This window comes from Sprattus sprattus (assembly GCF_963457725.1).
Source record: "Sprattus sprattus genome assembly, chromosome: 1".
Classification (NCBI taxonomy): Eukaryota; Metazoa; Chordata; class Actinopteri; order Clupeiformes; family Clupeidae; genus Sprattus; species Sprattus sprattus.
Window position 1 is genome coordinate 25,977,503 of NC_137920.1, and position 19,076 is coordinate 25,996,578.

At 43.9% G+C, this 19,076-nt stretch overlaps 1 protein-coding gene across 1 annotated transcript in view; it reads left to right on the top strand.

Moving 5' to 3' along the window:
* Nucleotides 1-11,798, top strand: part of strn (striatin, calmodulin binding protein) — a 55,645-nt gene extending 43,847 nt beyond the window's left edge. The window contains exons 9-17 of the mRNA XM_080840365.1: nt 156-289; nt 2,310-2,485; nt 3,453-3,500; nt 3,920-4,041; nt 4,946-5,113; nt 5,538-5,684; nt 6,904-7,005; nt 8,654-8,740; nt 11,014-11,798. Coding sequence (XP_080696491.1) covers nt 156-289; nt 2,310-2,485; nt 3,453-3,500; nt 3,920-4,041; nt 4,946-5,113; nt 5,538-5,684; nt 6,904-7,005; nt 8,654-8,740; nt 11,014-11,183 — 1,154 coding nt within the window. The 3' untranslated portion in view covers nt 11,184-11,798. The remainder of the gene's footprint in view (nt 1-155; nt 290-2,309; nt 2,486-3,452; nt 3,501-3,919; nt 4,042-4,945; nt 5,114-5,537; nt 5,685-6,903; nt 7,006-8,653; nt 8,741-11,013) is intronic.
* The last annotated feature ends 7,278 nt before the right edge of the window (nt 11,799-19,076 follow it).

The window sequence follows — 19,076 nt, forward strand, 5'->3', positions numbered from 1 at the left end:
TCTTGTGCACTTGCACAAACTGAACTATTCAATTTTGCTGTAATATATTTGATATGATACATTTTATCATATCGTTTGTTTTGAGTGTAAGATAATTGATGAGAATGTGTGTGTGGTGTGGTGTGTGTGTGTGTGTGGCTGTGTCCTTAAAGTAGAGGCCATGACATTCCCGCCCTCCTCTGGAAAGTCGTTTATTCTGGGCCCTGACGAGGATCTGCAGAGCGATCTGGGGCTGGGAGAGCTGGCCGGCCTCACCGTGGCCAACGAGGCTGAGAGCCTGACCTATGACGTGAGTACCAGCGCTGTCACTGCTGCCTCCGCCATGACAACCCGCCACAACAACCTGGCTGTCACGGCAACAGCATCCTCTTTTGTGTGGAATGAGACTCCGTTTGCACATAAGCAGTGCTCCTTCATGTCCTGAACTTCCTCATTCCCAGGGGACTTAGGTTTCAACCCCATCAGATCTCAGCGTTGTTGGGAATAGGAATGTCCTTACAGAGCCTTTGATGATATAATAATGTTATTTGTGTTGTGTGTGTGAAGCAGTTGTAGTGCTGTTGATTTGGTAGTAGTAGTGGTAGTGATAGAAGTAGTAGTAGTAGTAGTAGTAGTAGTAATACTAGTATTAATAGTGGTGATGACAGTAGATGTAGTAGTGAAAGAAGTAAGAGGAGGAGGAGGAGGAGGAGGAGGAGGAGGAGGAGGAGGAGGAGGAGGAGTAGTAGTAGTATCAGTATCAGTATCAGTTATAGTGGTGGTATTAGTTGTGATGATGTAGTTGTGCGATGTTGCTGTGCTGAGGCCGAGTGGGAGGCGCTCCAGTTAATCGCTCGCCCCCAGCGTGTGTGTGTGTGTGTGTGTGTGTGTGTGTGTGTGTGGCTCATCAAACATATGTGGGACAGGGAGAGTGAAAGTCAAACCCCGTGGATGACCAACTCTGTTAGTTTGGCCCCGGGTCCCTCTGCTCCCGCACGCCCCCCATGAACACACAGCTGTGTGTGTGTGTGTGTGTGTGTGTGTGTGTGTGTGTGTGTGTGTGTGTGTGTGTGTGTGTGTGTGTGTGTGTGTGGCTGCTCCCGCACGCCCTCCATGAACACACAGCTGGTCTGAGGCTCTCAGAGTCTAAATCGGTTCCAGCCGCGTGCTACCGGAGCACCGCTGCCAGCGGTTGTGTTATGAAACACACTCTTGTTTGCAGTTTGTATCTGTTTAGCATTCAGTGGGCGCGCAGGTGTGAGTCAGAGAGTTGTCCTTTCCTTTCAGCGAATGTTTGAGGAGGGACTTGATGTTGCAGGTTGAATTGCCTGAGTGGAGTGTGTGTGTGTGTGTGTGTGTGTGTGTGTTTGTGTTAGTTTGTTGTGGAGCCGAGGGGCCTAGCTTGTAGTGTGTGTGTGTGTGTGTGTGTTTTTGTTTGTGTGTGTGTGTGTGTGTGTGCGTGTGTGTGTGTGGCAAAGGGATCAATAGTACTCAGCTCAGGTCAGCCCAGTCCCGTGTAGACCAAGCAGTCAGATACACAGTGGTCAATGCAGCACAAACACACACACACACACACACAGTGATCAATGCAGCACAAACACACTCACACACGCAGATACACACACACACACACAGATACACACACACAGATACACAGTGATCAATGCAGCACAAACACGTTTTTTAATTAGCAGGAGCCACACCAGCCACACACAGATACACAGACAAACACATGCGTGGTCACAAAGTGATACACAGACAAATGCGCGCGCGCATACACACACAATATGTAGTCTGTGGAGCCAGGTTCAGGTAGCTGATGCAATCAGGTCAGGTGTGTGGGTGGGTGAGTATGCAAGTGCCTGACAAGTTGCCAACTTGTGATTTAGTGGGCGGCTGTTCAACAAGCACTTGCTGTTTAATTATTTTCTGTGTGTGTGTGTGTGTGTGTGTGTGTGTGTGTGTGTGTGTGTGTGTGTGTGTGTGTGTGTGTGTGTGTGTGTGTGTGTGTGTGTGTGTGTGTGTGTGTGTGTGTGTGTGTGTGTGTGTGTGTGTGTGTGTGTGTGTGTGTGTGTGTGTGTGTGTGTGTCTGTCCATGGTCATACCATGAAACTGTCTGAATAACCTTTATCACTGTTTCTCTCCATCCCTCCATTTCTTCCTCTCTCTCCATTCCTCTCTTGCTCTCTCTCTCTCTCTCTCTCTCTCTCTCTCTCTCACTTGCTTTCTCTCTCTCTCTCTCTCTCTCTCACTTGCTTTCTCCTTCTCTCTCCCTCTCTCTCTCTCTCTCTCTCCCCCTCTCTCTCTCTTCCTCCCATTCCCCCCTGCAGCAGATGTCCAGCAGCCAGGACCTGCGTAAGACGTGGAACCCCAAGTTCACGCTGCGGAGCCACTTCGACTCGGTGCGGGCGCTGGCCTTCCACCCCACGGAGCCCGTGCTCATCACCGCCTCAGAGGACCACACGCTCAAGATGTGGAACCTGCAGAAGATCGCCCCCACCAAGAAGTTAGTGACACACACACACACACACACACACACACACACACACACACACACACACACACACACACACACACACACACACACACATCCCTACATATACACATCCACACACACAGATCCCTACATATACACATCCACACACATAGAGACAAACATGCTCAAGATATACAGTAGAACTGGCAGAAAACCATCCCCACGAACAAGTGAGGAGACACACACACAAATGACGCACACCTAAACACACACACACACACACACACACACACACACACACACACACACACACACACACACACAACACCCAAACACCTGCTGGAATTTTACCATCAAAGTGAGGAAATGCACATGGCAGGTGTGTTGGCACGCACCAGGAGACCACACACACACACACACACACACACACACACACACACACACACACACACACACACACACAAAAACACACACCCAGATGTGTTTTAAGGTCTTGTTGCTGAGTACGCTCCCTGTTTGGCGCTCATTACACAGTCATTTGAAGCCACTGGAGTATGAGAACACAGCTTGGTACTTAGCTGCTGTTGTTCAGGCTTAATATTTCATCTCTGTGGCTTCATCTCCCTGGCTGCCTGGCCTGAAGTGACTGCATCATCACGATGCTTTCTCTCTCTGTCTCTCTCTCTTTCTTTCTCTCTCTCTCTGTCTCTCTCTGTCGTTCTATCTATCACTCTCTGTCTCTCTCTCTGTCTCTCTGAGATGTGTGATACATACACTAGTTAATAGTACATGTGCTCAAGCAAGAACAGAACCGAACTAAAGCACCTCTCTCTCTCTCTCTCTCTCTCTCTCTCTCTCTCTCTCTCTCTCTCTCTCTCTCTCTCTCTCTCTCTCTCTTTCATTCTCTTTGGTTCTCTCTTTGTCATTTCCCTTCTCTCTCACTATGTGTGTGATCTAACTGTTGTTGCTCATGAACCCTTCTCTCCTTGTCTTACAGGTGCACTGCCCTTGACGTGGAGCCCATCTACACTTTCAGAGCACACAGGTGACACTTGCATACAAAACTGGAATTGGAAATCAAATGTGCCTTTAAAAAAGTCAACACTATAAAGCATTTCTGTGACTGCCTAGCCACTTTCATTTTTCATCTGCAATAAGATGTGTCTGTATTAGAGTAAATATATGGTTACAGTAACAAAACAATATATTTATTTTGAAAAAAATGTAATGAGAAAAAATGGAGTTGGCAGCAGACCCTCTCCTAAAAGGAATAGAAAATGATCTATTTCTTGGTGTCAGTAGATATTGCCTCTGAACGGTCTTTCAAAAGAAATGTGTGTATCTAAAAAGATGTGGGCATATTCAGTGTTCTGCGTGGGTGTATCTTTGTGTAAAGTGTGTGCATTGAGTGTGTGTATCTTTGTAAAAAGGTGTGTGCATTGCGTGTGCATTGGCTGTGTGTAGGGGGGCGGTTCTGTGTGTGGTAATGAGTTCTAGTGGAGATCAGTGCTTCAGTGGGGGAGTGGACGGAACCATTCAGAGCTGGAACACACCCAACCCCAACATCGACCCCTACGACTCGTATGGTACATTCCGCTTAGTCACTCTCTAGTTCCCCACATCTCTTCCCCCACCCTCCCTCTTTTCGGTTGAAAGATTGCTCTTCTGAACAGCCCCATTTCATTATTTTGTCCTCCAGTTCTTTACCTTTCATTCTTTCTTTCCTTTATCCATCTGTTCTTTGTCTTTCGATCTTTTCTCTCCCTCCTCTTCACCCTTATTCCTTCAGCTTTTCTCATTATATCTCTCTCTCCCTCTCCTTATCATTCCATCTCTCTCTCTCTCCCTTGTTTTCCATCTCTCTCTCTCTCCTTATCATTCCATCTCTCTCTCTTTCTCTACTTGTCATTCCATCTCTCTCTCTCTCCTTATCACACTTGCCTTGTACCATCCCTCTTTCTTTTGTTCTTTCTTTCACTGTTTGTGTAATGATGTAATGCATGATTTTGACGCTCTCATATGTTTTAATGGTATATTGATGTAAAAGTGTTAGCTACAGGTGTTAATGAGTCACTGAGTGTAAAACCTATTTCTCTACCTTTCACTTACACCACACACTCTCCTCACTCTCTCCCTCTCTTTCCCCTCCTCTCTCTCTCCGTCTCCCTCTCTCTCTCCCTCTCTTTCCCCTCCTCTCTCTCTCTCTGTCTCCCTTTCTTTCCCCTCCTCTCTCCCTCTCCGTCTCCCTCTCTCTTTCCCCTCCTCTCTCCCTCTCCGTCTCCCTCTCTCTTTCCCCTCCTCTCTCCCTCTCCGTCTCCGTCTCCCTCTCTCTTTCCCCTCCTCTCTCCCTCTCCGTCCCCGTCTCCCTCTCTCTTTCCCCTCCTCTCTCTCTCTCCATCTCCCTATCTCTGTCTCCCCTCCTCTCTCCCTCTCTATTGCCCCCCCCATCTCTCTCGCCCCCCCCCCCCCCCCCCCCCCCCTCTCCCCCAGATGCCTCAGTGTTGCGGGGTGCTATGTGCGGCCACACGGACTCTGTGTGGGGCGTGGCCTACAGCCCCGCCCATCACCGGCTGCTCTCGTGCTCAGCCGACGGCACCGTGCGCCTCTGGGACGCTGCCAACCCCGCCCCCGCCCTCGCCGTCTTCAACCAGGACTTAGGTGCCTCAAACACACACACACACACACACACACACACACACACACACACACAAAAAAACAAACAAACAAAAACGAATCGAGAGACAAAAACCAGAGACATGCTGGTGTTCAGCTGAACCCCAGAGGTAGCTGATGAATGCCGGTGACGGACCACAAGGAGGAAACAGTGTTAACGAGCGCTCTGAATAACTGGCTCTTTGGACACTGATTCAGTCGTCTGGTTAACACTGGAGGGGGAAAGCATTCTCAACTCACCAACATGACATATACAAACACACACACGCACACACACACACACGCGCACACACACACACACACACTCACCTCATCGTCTGATAGGATTCAATATGTGATCCATATGACCTGATGAGAGGATGTTAAGCTAAGCGTGTGTGTGTGTGTGTGTGTGTGTGTGTGTGTGTAGAGATGGGCATCCCCTCCTCGGTAGACCTGGTGTGTAGTGAACCAGCCCACATGGTGGCGTCGTTTGACAGCGGTCACATCGGCATCTTCGACTTGGAGACGCAGCAGGTCCTGCTCAAACTAGACACGGAGACGCCAGCGGAGAATGGTGAGGACACACACATGCGCACACACACACTCACTCACACACACTTATCTGTATTTACAGACATATACAGTTCATGCATACATACACAATTACATACATGCACGCACACATGTGTGTATATGTGTATATATGCATACATACACGCACACGCACACCCATACACACACACACACACACACACACACACACACACACACACACACACACACACACACACACACACACACACACACACACACACACACACACACACACACATCCCTCAGCCAAAGGGCAATATCACAAAGCTGCACACAGGGTGATGTTCTGGCCTCTGGCTTGGCTGAGTAAGAATCTGGGTCACAGACTGGGGTTGAAAGTGCAGCCTCAGGTTTTCGTCGGTGCAGTTATCCAGATGACTTTGAAATCCTGCTTTGTAACAGTCAATAGTCACACAAACCCCCAACCCCATCCAACGTACGGTCATGACTGTGTGTGTGTGTGTGTGTGTGTGTGTGTGGGTGCAGTCAAGCAGACCCATCAGTACACCCACAGTGTAACAATATGCACAACCTCCGTCACGCCACTGTTGTCTGGCGTATTGCAGATCAATGGACATTACAGATTACAGTGCGGCTGTACAGTACAACACAGCCAATATCTGAGTGTATGTGTACAAGCAAGCAACATCAATACACTATACAATAGTACAACCTGTGTCTGTGCAAATGATGTGAAGTTTATATTGACTGAATCCTTATGATGAACTCAAAGGAACCACTGATGCCAGACAATTCCAGAACTTTTTTTCATACTAAAACTCTGATTCCCCCTGTGTTCTAGCTATGCTTTTCTCTCTTGTTGTCTCCTTTTCCGCCTCCATCTCTGCTCCCCTCTCCTCCCCTCTCTCATCTGTTCCTCCTTCCATCTCTCTCTCCCTCTCTGCTTGCAAATTGCTTGTTACAGTTGGTCTTTCATATTATGAAGTTTATATGTGTATTGATGGGAAAGTGCCCCCTGAATAAAGGAGAGTTAAACCTCCTCTCTCTCTCTCTCCCTCCCTCACTCTCTTTTTTCTTTTTTTTTCTTTATCTCTCTCTTTCTTTCTTTTTCTTTCTCTCTCTCTCTTTCTTTTTTTCTTTATTTCTTTATCTCTTTCTTTCTCTCTCTCTACCTCTATCTTTCTCTCTCTGTCATTTTCTTTTTTCTTTCTTTTTTTTCCTCTCTCTCCCTTCCTCAGATATCTCCTCACACATAAACAAAGTGCTCAGTCACCCCACGCTGCCCATCACCATCACTGCACAGGAAGACCGACACATCCGTTTCTACGACAACAACACAGGTACGGCACGTCTGGAGGGCCACACAGTGCCCCACCCGTCATGCGGCAGACCATCCACCCTCAGCTATCCAAGATCCAAAGTCTCAGATCTAATAACAGGCATGAGTCAGAGGTGACACACCAAGCCATTTTCCACTACAGGAACTCATCGAAGGTGGATTTCTGGGTTAGATGTAAAGAGCATTTTATAGTTCTGAAAATGGAACAATAGCAACAAGAGGTTGTGTATGCGTCTTTCACACTCTACTTCATTTTCTGCCAACATTTTTATAACACAAGGCACTGTGTGCTCTCTGTATTTAGCTTTTAAAATGCCATCAAAAAACTTGTCAGACTGTCGTATCATGTAATTATTTTAAATCCTACAGCAAAAATTAATTATAATTAAAGGCTATATTATAATTATAGGCTGTAATTGTAGGCTTTAATTAATCATAGTGGTGCTGAAATATTCATTTATCAAGTAATTGCAGCTGGCATGAAGCCATTTAATAGAGTGTTTGCAACTTTAAAGTAATATTCAGTTGTCGACTTAACTTTAGGGTAACATTATCTAGAAAATATCTGGTTTAACGGTCTAATTTTGGTGCTGCCTTTGGAGAAATGTATAATTCATTTGTCGGGTTCAGAATTGACGTAAAAATCGAAGAGCAAAATTGTTAACTTCTAGGTCCGTTGTTCCTGTAGTAAGTCAAAGGCAACAACTAACAACAATACACTTTGACTATAATATAGTATAGTATAACTGTCATGATTTGGGACATTTTGGCCTCTAGATGCCGCCAAAAAATACTTTTCCCCTCGTGTCTGCATGTACCTTATGTTCACTTCCTGCATTTGTTTTCCGCTCATTGCTGCGTCTTTGGTTTTGAAATCTGATACAGAGTTGCTTGTCTCGAGTTTCCTTGTCTCCAGTCGCAGTCGTTAAAGCTCCAGTCGCAGTCGTTAACGCACGCTGGAATTAGGCTTGTGGTTTTTGGCCGTGTTTTGTAAGTTCTTAGCCTTTTGTTTAGTTAAGCGTTTTCGGCATAGTTAATTTCGCTGTTATTGCCCGTCGCTTTTGATTGTAATCTTCCGAGCGTTATAGCTATTTTAGTTTTTTTGGCTAACAACAATAAAAGGAGAAGTTTTTGTCGTTTACTCAAGGATCCTACTTTGCTCACTTAGATAGTCACTGGACTTGTAAGCTAGCGGCCCGGGTTCAATTCCCGACTCCGGCAGACTTCTGTCAGCAACATGTGTCTGTGCATATGATGTGAAATTTACATTGACTGATTACATTGACGAATCCAAAGGAACCACTGATGCCAGAACTTTTTTTACCAAAAAAAAACATTCCTGTAAACGTTTTAACAACGAGTTCCTGCAGTGCAAAGTCGCCTCTTGGTAGGTATTATAGTCTTGTTCAATGCGTCACTAGATGTGATTTATACATTTCGATTTCACAGTCTGGAGACAGCTTGACAATCATGTAATCATTCCCAACCCTATTGAGGTCATGTCACCATAGTTATTTCTGGACATATTTTACTGTGTTGATGTTAATGTAAGTCTAGTGTATGACTATTGCCATTTTAATGTGTTACGTGAGACTAGTGTACGATTGATGGCAACCATTTTGAAATGCCACTGTGTTCTCCTGTTCCAGGCAAGCTGATCCACTCAATGGTGGCCCACCTGGATGCAGTCACCAGCCTGGCCGTCGACCCCAATGGCCTGTACCTCATGTCTGGCAGTGAGTCAGGAAAGATTTTATTACTTTATTATTTATTCTGTGTCATCCTCTTTTTGACTCTTTTTCATCCTCTTTTTGACTCCCACTCCCGCTCCTAGACATGTCCATGGTTTTGAAATTATTATTATGTGTGTGTGTGTGTGTTTGTGCGTGTGTGTGCGCGCGCGAGTGCTTTGCCCTAGCCACACTGATCATATCATGTGTCTGTGCAATACACTATATAATAGTACAACCTGTGTCTGTGCAAATGATGTGAAAGTCATATTGACTGAGTACTTATGATGAACTCAAAGGAACCACTGATGCCAGACAATGCCAGAACCTTTTTTTTTTTTTTTACCGAAACATCATCGGCATCAACCTGTGCCAGAACAGTAACTAGGTCCAGCTGATCATACTGACCCACAAACACCGTTTAAGACGGTAAACCTTTGAAGCTAGGTCATCCAGAACTTATGAAAGGTGAACGGTTCGACACGTGCCTCTCTGCTGGGGCACCGGTAGCCTGTGTGGGGGGAGAAAGATGGAAAGTAGGGCAGTCACAGAGCGAGGTGATTCAAAGAAATGAGTGGTCCTAGTGTCCGTTCATTCTTCAAACAGAAACAGCAGATGGCGATCTTTCTCTCTCTCTCTTTCGCTTTCTCTCTCTTTCTGCATCACTCTATCTGCCTATCTCTATCTATTTTTAATCCAATGTTCATTCCTCTCCATCTCTCTCTCTGTGTGTCTCACCATTTCTCTTTTTCTATCCAATTCCCCTTCCTCTCTCTCTCTCACAGTCCTTTGTGTTTTTCTCCCTCTCTGTATTCACTTCAGTTGGATAATGGCTTGGCTGGAGCTGCCTAATGCATCTGGGTAATTGGCTCCTTGACTGCCTACTGTATTAGCAAATTGACTTTAGCCTGCTAATTATATTTCCATGGCTGCAAAGTAGGATTTATTCTTACCGATTCTTAGGGATGAGGGGCCTTAAAAGGCATCTGTCCAACTTAAATGTCTTTTGAGTGAAAGATAAAGATACTGTCAGATTGGCCCTTCAAGGTGTGGGAAAGGTTTTTTCTTTTTTTGTTTTTGTAAAATGAATTAAAATACGTCTGGACCTATACTGGTGTTGCAGTAATGATGTGTTTTTGAAGGTTAGTTGTTCTGGTCTTCAGACGCCCCTGAAATGTAGTCAAAATTATTTAAAATGAGATTGAAAATCAAAAAGGTATGCATGCCTGACCAGTAGCATTATCATCATGCAGTGCTGCCACAGCCACATATGCTATAACTATATAGCAGCACCAGTAATCATAGTAGACATAATAAACACACACAGAAACGTCCAAAGTAGGTGTGATTTTTAAAAGTGTTTAAAAGTTTAAAATGTACAAATAAATACCCCCTCCTTGTTCCCCTGGTCCTGAGTGCTCAGTGCCTCTGTGAAACTCTACTTTATAAAGCATCAGTAATGGCCACACAGAACATCGACTCAAAGTGTGATTTAAAAAAAAAAGAAAGAAGGAAATTCAGGAAGGAAAGAAGTAATTTGCGAAATAATGACCCTGTCCCCCTCTAACCCACGCTTACTTCTTTATGTACTTATTCTCATACAGCAATAGTGATCAGTAACCCTAGGAGTAGTTAAATCACAGAGAACACCGTGAGTAAGTAAGTAGTAATCAGGAATCCGAAGTGTAGTACGCACACAGAGAACACCATGAGTAAGTAGTTTTCAGTACCCTTTGTGTAGTACGCACACAGAGATCACCATGAGTGAGTAAGTAGTTTTCAGTACCCTTTGTGTAGTACGCACACAGAGATCACCATGAGTGAGTAAGTAGTTTTCAGTACCCTTTGTGTAGTACGCACACAGAGATCACCATGAGTGAGTAGGTAGTTTTCAGTACCCTTTGTGTAGTACGCACACAGAGATCACCATGAGTGAGTAAGTAGTTTTCAGTACCCTTTGTGTAGTACGCACACAGAGATCACCATGAGTGAGTAAGTAGTTTTCAGTACCCTTTGTGTAGTATGCACACAGAGATCACCATGAGTGAGTAAGTAAGTAAGTAAGTAAGTAAGTAAGTAAGTAAGTAAGTAAGTGAGTAAGTAAGTAGCTGGCTCCAAACCTGTGTGTGTGCTCCAGGTCACGACTGCCCAGTGAGTGAGTAAGTGAGTAAGTAGGTAGCTGACCCCAAACCTGTGTGTGTGCTCCAGGTCATGACTGCCCAGTGAGTGAGTAAGTGAGTAAGTAGGTAGCTGACCCCAAACCTGTGTGTGTCCTCCAGGTCATGACTGCTCGGTGCGTCTGTGGAGCATGGAGAGCAAGACGTGCATCCAGGAGTTCACCGCCCACCGCAAGAAGTTTGAGGAGTCCATTCACGCCGTGGCGTTCCACCCCACCAAGTGCTTCATCGGCAGCGCTGGGGCCGACGCACTCGCAAAAGTCTTCGTATGACCCCTCCAAACCACCTCAAACACACACACAGACATCACTGCCTCCAGCCCCCTCAAACCACCTCAAACACACACACACACACACCTCTGCCCCTCCAAACCACCTCGAACACACACACAAACATCACTGCCTCCAGCCCCCTCAAACACACATACACACACACACACACACACACACAAATTCACACACTCACACACACACTCACACACACCTGGACTCCGGGCCGGAACGACAATGTGTGTTACCATCCCTCCTCTCTCTCTCTCGCTCTCTCTCTCTCTCTCTCTATCTTTCTCTTTCCTCCCACTCTCTCTCTCGCTCTCTCTCCTCCCTCCTCTATCTCTCCGTCTCTCTCCCTTGCTACTTCACTGAAGGCTTTCTGGGACAGAAGACAGGATAAGCCGGAAAACATGTGGACACCTCACACACACGCACAGACACACACACACAATCGCATCTCCCCGCTATCTCTCCTTTAGCTGCCTCACATCCCTTTCTCCACCCAAGAGTGGTGGTCGAGGAGAGACTGGTGTTGTCTACAACTTCTTCACCTCACGATGAATCCCAGGTTTCCCACTTCCTGTTTGTTTGTTTGTTGCCTTGTTTGTTGCCTTGTTTAAGGGGTGAAGATGCTATAGCTTTCATACCACCACCACCATGGAACCTTGGAGATCTTTAATGCTTGCAACCCCCCCCCCCCCCCCCCCATCTCCAACCCCTACCTACCTAACCTGAATGGCCTGTTTAGCTGAGCTGTTTGGTGATGGCATGGGGTATGTGTGTGACGTTTCAAGACTTATGTGCCTTTCCATCACAGCAATGTCCAATAGAACTGTTGGTGGGCTCTAAGAAATGTTTTTCTTTTTTTTCCCCCTCATTTCGAAAAAAGGCTTTTCCAAATACTTATAATTTACTTACCATGATGATTGATGATGCAAACATTGACTATGACGTTGTCAGCCAAACATAAATCTGCAAGCGGATATTTCCCAAAAACGTAAAGCTTCTGTCTTAGCTACTCTGTTTCATCTGCAGCTGGTTTTACACATTAGCATTTGAGTGTCAAGACACCGTTGATGAGCAGCTACACGAAAGATACATGACCTTTTACAAAGCAGTTAAGCGGTTGGAGCAGTTGACTCAACGACGGTTGGTAACCGGTCTGATACGCTCTTGATTTACCTCTACTACGCTATTAGCAGCTCGTCAAATCTCATTGCTAGTTCAACACTTTGGTTTGGTTTGGATGAACTGCCTTTAAATGTTTTTTTTTGTTTGCTTGTTTGTTTGTTTGTTTCAGTTATTCAGGAAGAGTTTTGTTTTCTATTTTTAATTTGATGTTTATTGCATTTTGAAGGACGCTTTCTGCACTTTGCGTTTCTATATGTGAGTCACTTCAGCCCAAAAAATATCTCATAAAGGCGTTACAGATATCGGTCAACAGCATCCACTCAAAGCGTTTAGCTGCTAAATTATTTTGAATTGTCTATGGCTCCTTACTTACATAACCGTCTCTTGTCTCTAGAAAAGGAAGGCTCCTGCAGGATAAAAATGATGTCGAGATGACTTTTGGTCTTAACTCTTATAATTAGTTGTAAGGTGCACTTGTAAGAAGAACAGACGTGACCCCTTTGCCTGAAAGGGACCTATTAATTATATGTTCTCTATGTAATAATTATTTTGAAAAGTATATATTTTCTAACAACTATAATTACGAGCTTAATGGTATTTTTATTTACGCAAATGGGCTGTGATTCTTTTAAAATGTGTTTTGTTTCTGTGATTTTACTTGAAAACTGGGTATCAGCCCTTTTGAAAGCCTACTCACTCCCAAGACGGAGTGCTGTCTTATCAAGACTCGTCTTATGGAATGCCTTCAAGGGAAGTTAGGGCGAGTGATCAAATGTGCATAGCTTTCGTTTTATTTCACGTTGTGTCTCGTTCTGTTTCTCGTCCAAATTTTAGATTTTTTTTTTATTTCGCCTGACAGCAATTCAGAAAAACTAAATTTGGATGTCAGACGTATGAAGAACACAATGTATTAAGTTTCCAATTACAGTTCTGTTTTTGTTTTGTCGTTGTTTTTTCTACTCCAGGCTCTTAAATATGCTGATTAATCAGCAAGAAGGAAAAATCCATGGCTGTCTACCAAATTCAGTGATCTTGAAACAAGTAGTTTTGGAGCCTCTGTACACTACAGGTTCGGTGAAAAGTGAAAGAACTAAGTTTTTAAAAGTGTATGCTTGTCAACACTACAATAAGAAATAATTCTCAAGTGATTTATTTTATTTGGTCGTGGTAGTAATTTCTAGTAAAGAACGTGAGATAGGGTATCAGATAGAATATGTATAGTTCTACAGAAACATCTATTTATAACTTCAGAAAACGATGTACATTGAATTGTGACTATATATATTTTTTATTATTATTTGACGTGTGATGGAGACAGTTCAGTTCACTATAATGTTGAGCTTGTAGTGATGAAAAGATGCACGTTCCAGTGAGCTCTCATTGCAAATTAAAGCTTGGGATGATGCTTCCCTCTGCTGGTCAGGAAGGGGAAAACTGTGACAGGAGCATCGATATGTTGCTCTGATATTGGATAGGTTCAATATTACTGACCGAGGAAGCTTTGCTTATGCGCTACTGCGTAGACAGCGATCGTATCCTTAAAAATGAAGAGAATTAGAAAGAAATAACCCGTCTTATGAATTCAGTGTGTTCACTGCTTATGTAAGTTATGGAGAGACGCATGTAAATGGTAAGCCTACTGACGAGCTAAGGTCAAATTCCTGTTGACGGAGCGCAACTGGTGAGCAGGTTGAGACTGACGTTTTTGACCCATCGTTCACAAGAGCAAGGGAAGGTCTCTCTGAAGTGACTTTGGAGGTTCTGACTGGTGGTGTTGCATGCATGCACCACATACGTATATGACAGGTTTGTGTACAGATACAAGAACAATTTAACTAATGAACCAGTTAAACCATTAACAAACATCTGGTACATGCCAGATATGCATATAAAGGGAAGGTCAGTATGTTTTTTTTTTTTTTTGTAATTCATGTTCGTGTAGAAAGTTCAGGGAGACCATGTAAACTTGGGTTAAAAAAAAACAAAAACAAAAAAGTTTTGTGTATATATTTTATTGTAATAATAATTGTTATTATAGTGTCTTTTTTTCATGATGTATTATGCTCTTTTTTCTGAGATGGGAGAGTGACATTTATCAATAACAACAATAAAAGACTATGTTGTATTTCAATAACGCTGTCTGCTCTTCTCTACTGGGGGGGGTCGGTCTTGAACAAAAAATAAACAGGTAAAACCACAATATATGCACAGGGCTGCAGCATGCTTTTTAGAAGTCACTGCACAACACTTGGACAGATGTTTGTCGGAGTACAGTAACCTGTGATCCTCGTACCCTCTTGTCTCCTTCCTGTCCTACTCTCTTTGACCTACCATGGCAACCTTTTTCAGATTTAACTACAGGAAATCAAAACACAGCCTCCAGCTCACCAACAGGAAGACAGCGGGATCCTGCAGCATGGCGAGTGAACTAAATGGTGTCAGTTACCCGAAATGTAACTTTAAGTTGGTGGGTGAAGATGGAGGGTGCAAGTTGTGTATGGATGTTGGCTCATTAAAACACATTCTGATGCCTGCCTGTTGTCGCAAGATGGTTTGATGCCTAAATTGACTTTACCCTAATCTGGGTTAGTAATCCTGTGGGGTTCTTCCATCCCTAACTGCCTCCCTTGCTCTAACCTGGGTTCGTATCCAATGCCTATCCTTACCCTAACCCTGGTTCTTCAGGGTTAGGGGCACGATAATATGTATTGTGTGTTTATTTACAGTCATGGACGAAAATGTTGGCACCCCTGCACTTCTGTCAGATAATGCAACAATACTCCCTGAAAAGTGTTGCAATTCCAAATGCTTTTGTATTCACATGTTTATTTACTTAGTTTGCATTGGAAAAACACAAAAAATCTGACAAATAATGCCAAATCTCACTTTATTCCACATAAAACTCAAAAAAGGGCCGGAAAAAATTATTGGCACCCTTAAGAAATAATTGTATTTTAAGCATGAAATGCTCCTTTAATCTTTATTTAAACTCACCTATGGCGAGCCACAGATGCTGGTAATATAGAAATCACATTTGCAACCAGTTAAAATGGAGCAAAGTTGACTCAACCTTTGTGTTGTGTGTCTGTGTATACCGCGCTGAGCATGGGGAAAAGAAAGAAGAGCAAAGAATTGTCTGAGGATTTGAGAACCAAAATTGTAGAAAAGCATGGACAATCTCAAGGCTACAAGTCCATCTCCAGAGATCTTAATGTTCCTGTGTCCACTGTGCGCAGCATCATCAACAAGTTTACAGCCCATGGCATTGTCACTAACCTCCCTGGATGTGGAAGGAAGAGAAAAATTGATGACAGAATGCAACAAAAGATTGTTTGAATGGTGAATAAATAACCTAGAACAACTTCCAAATAAATTCAAGCTACCCTGCAGACAAAGGGTACTACGGTTTCAGCTTGCACTATCCGTCGCTATTTGAATGAAATGGGATGCTATGGTAGGAGACCCAGAGGACCCCACTGCTGACACAGAGACGTAAAAAAGCCAGACTTGAGTTTGACAAAACTTTCTTGGGGAAGCCAAAATCATTCTGGGAGAACGTCCTGTAGATAGATGAGACCAAAGTAGTGCTTTTTGGTAAAGCAGTTTATAGACAACGAAATGAGGCCTTCAAAGAAAAGAACACGGTCCCTACAGGCTAATATGGTGGAGCTGGACCGATGTTTTGGGGTTGCTTTGCTGCTTCTGGAACCTGATGCTTTGACTATGTGCATAGCATCAGGAAATCTGAGGACTACCCAATAATTTTTGGGCGCAATGTAGGGCCCAGTATCAGAAAGCTGGGTCTCCGTCAGAGGACATGGGTCTTCCAGCAGGACAATGACCCATAGCACACTTCAAAAAGTACCCAGAAATGGTTAAGACAAAGCATTTGAGAGTTCTGAAGTGTCCGAGATGAGTCCAGATCTTAATCCCATAGCACAACTGGGGCATGATCTCAAATCAGTAGTTGGGAGAAGGCACCCTTCAAATGTGAGAGACCTGGAGCAGTTGGCCAAAGAAGAGTGGTCCGAAATTCCAGTAGAGAGGTGTAAAACACCTCATTAATGGTTATAGGAAGCAAAGGATTTCAGATATAAAGTTGAGGGTGCCAATAATTTTGTCCGCCCTTTTTTCAGTTTTATGTGAAATAAAGTCAAATTTGGCGTTATTTCTCAGATTTTTTGTGTTTTTCCAATGCAAACTAAGTAAATAAACATGTGAATACAAAAACATTTGTAATTGCAACACTTTTCTGGGAGTAGTGGTACATTATCTGACAGAATGGCATGGGTGCCAACATTTTCGTCCATGACTGTATATGTAAGTGTGCACATGCCTACATATGCATAGCTAATTCCACTGTTTTCTGTGTAGCAAAATAGCCTGTGGTTTCATACCTGTTATGCTGTGTGAAGCATCTCGGTATTAATGCATGATTACCACAGGGTGTCCCTAGAATCAAACTTTTAATGACGCCCGAGTCATAAATGTTCTATCTACAAAACAAGTCCTTGTCTCAATTCACAAAATGGTACTGCTCACGTTTTTTTTCACAGACTTCAGAGAGTTCTTTAATCACAATCAATTCATATCTGCAGGGAACAACTCACATACTTCACCGTCTTCCTTACTTTGGCTAAATCGAAATGAGCGAGCAAGTCCGTGAATAAAGTGATTATAAAATGATATGGAGCCAGATAATCAGGTCGGAAGCATTCTGCATTTATAGGCCATAAGGTGAACCCTGTTTTCGTTTCAACCCGGTCCACAGTTGTGCATCTACACAATCTTTAGCTCATGAAAAAGAACGAGTCGTGGTAACCTACCAAAAAAAAGTTTGTCGCTTAATTTTCAGTTCAATTCATTTCAATTCAATTTTATTTGTATAGCGCCATAACAATACAATTGCCTCTAGGCGCTTAACAGAGCCCAGAGCCTAGACCCCCTTAGTGCATGCACAATGGCAACAGGGGCAAGGAAAAACTCCCTGTTAGGCAGGAAGAAACCTTAAGCAGAACCACGGCACATAAGGGGGGACCCATCTGCTTGAGGTCGGCCGGGTGGAGATAGGAAGGTGGGAAGGGGGGAAGGGGGAGGGTTGTGTGGCAGAAGGGGAAAGGAAACAACAGGGGTTGTACACAGCCAGCATTGGGTCGCGGGACATAGTATATATACAGACATCCGGTGGTAAAATACACGATACAGGCAAGACCGGTTTACTGTACTAATAGGGTAACTGTTACAGGGGTAGGGGACGTAGGGACAGAGAAACATTTCAGTGGTGGCAATAATGTATATTGTATATAAATGCTAGCATAGGGTATGGGGTAGAGTAAGTGTACGGCAATGCAGTGTCGGTGGGTGCAATTGGCCGAGGGTTTCTCCAGGTAGACCAGGTGGAGAGACTACAGCAGCGTCCCATGGGGAGATGGTCTTGATTAGTAGGGAAAGAAAATGAAGAAAGTGAGTGGGTAGAGTTCAGCTGTCCATATGCGTAGATGAGGAGTGGTGGGGGTGAGGAGCAATATTTCCATTTCCATCAGCGATTGGAACATGCTATAAGGGCGAGAGAACATTTATGTTAGTAGACATCAATTTCAGAAACAGATAGGGAGAAACATTTGGGTAGTAGATTTAATAGTAGGCAATAGGCTATTTTATCAGTTTTATTATAGGCATAAGCAATATGATATGGAAGGAGAGAGAGAAAGAGAAAGGGAAAAGATATGTTTAGTAATGCTGGCATTTGTCATTTAGTTTAGTAATGTACTTATGGAGATATCAGTCGTAAGCTTTAGGGTCGCAGGGTATACAGCAGTGCCCAATTGGCTGGTGACAGTCGCAACACGCGCCGTATGCTGTACCCGGGAACCGTAAAGGCCTTCCTGCACGGTACAACATGCGCTGTCTGTAGCCCAGTTTTGTTGATTAGGGGGGTATTGCATGTGTTTAGATATATTTAGTTTTGCTGGCATTGAGCATTTTGTTTAGTTTGGTATATGAGGAGATTTTAGTCATAAGCTTTGTTAGGGTTGCACTGCTGCCCAATTTTCAGTCAATTCTTCGATGTGCTATGTTTTATTCAGAAGTAGTTTTTTCAGAGCGTAATAGGATCTTGGTTACAAGTGGTGGCACGGTTCGACACGCGATCGTTCGTTGTCAACAGAATGGCAAGATGGCGGTCCCGTAGTTAGATTCAACGTTACCGATAAAGAGGAAAACACCCGAACATCCTCAAGTGGGCGGCTGAAGATGGAAGCTGCAAGTTGGGTATGGGTGTTGGCTCATTAAAACACATTCTGATGCCTGCCTGTTGTCGCAAGATGTTTTGGTGCCTAAATTGACCCTAATCTGGGTTAGTAATCCTGTGGGGTTCTTCCATCCCTAACTGCCTCCCTTGCTCTAACCTGGGTTCGTATCCAATGCCTATCCTTACCCTAACCCTGGTTCTTCAGGATTAGGGTAACGATAATATGTATTGTATGTTTATGTACATGTATGTGTGCACATGCCTACATATGCATAGCTAATTCCACTGTTTTCTGTGTAGCAAAATAGCCTGTGGTTTCATACCTGTTATGCTGTGTGAAGCATCTCGGTATTAATGCATGATTACCACAGGGTGTCGCTAGAATCAAACTTTTAATGACGCCCGAGTCATAAATGTTCTATCAACAAAACAAGTCCTTGTCTCAATTCACAAAATGGTACTGCTCACGTTTTTTTTCACAGACTTCAGACAGTTCTTTAATCACAATCACT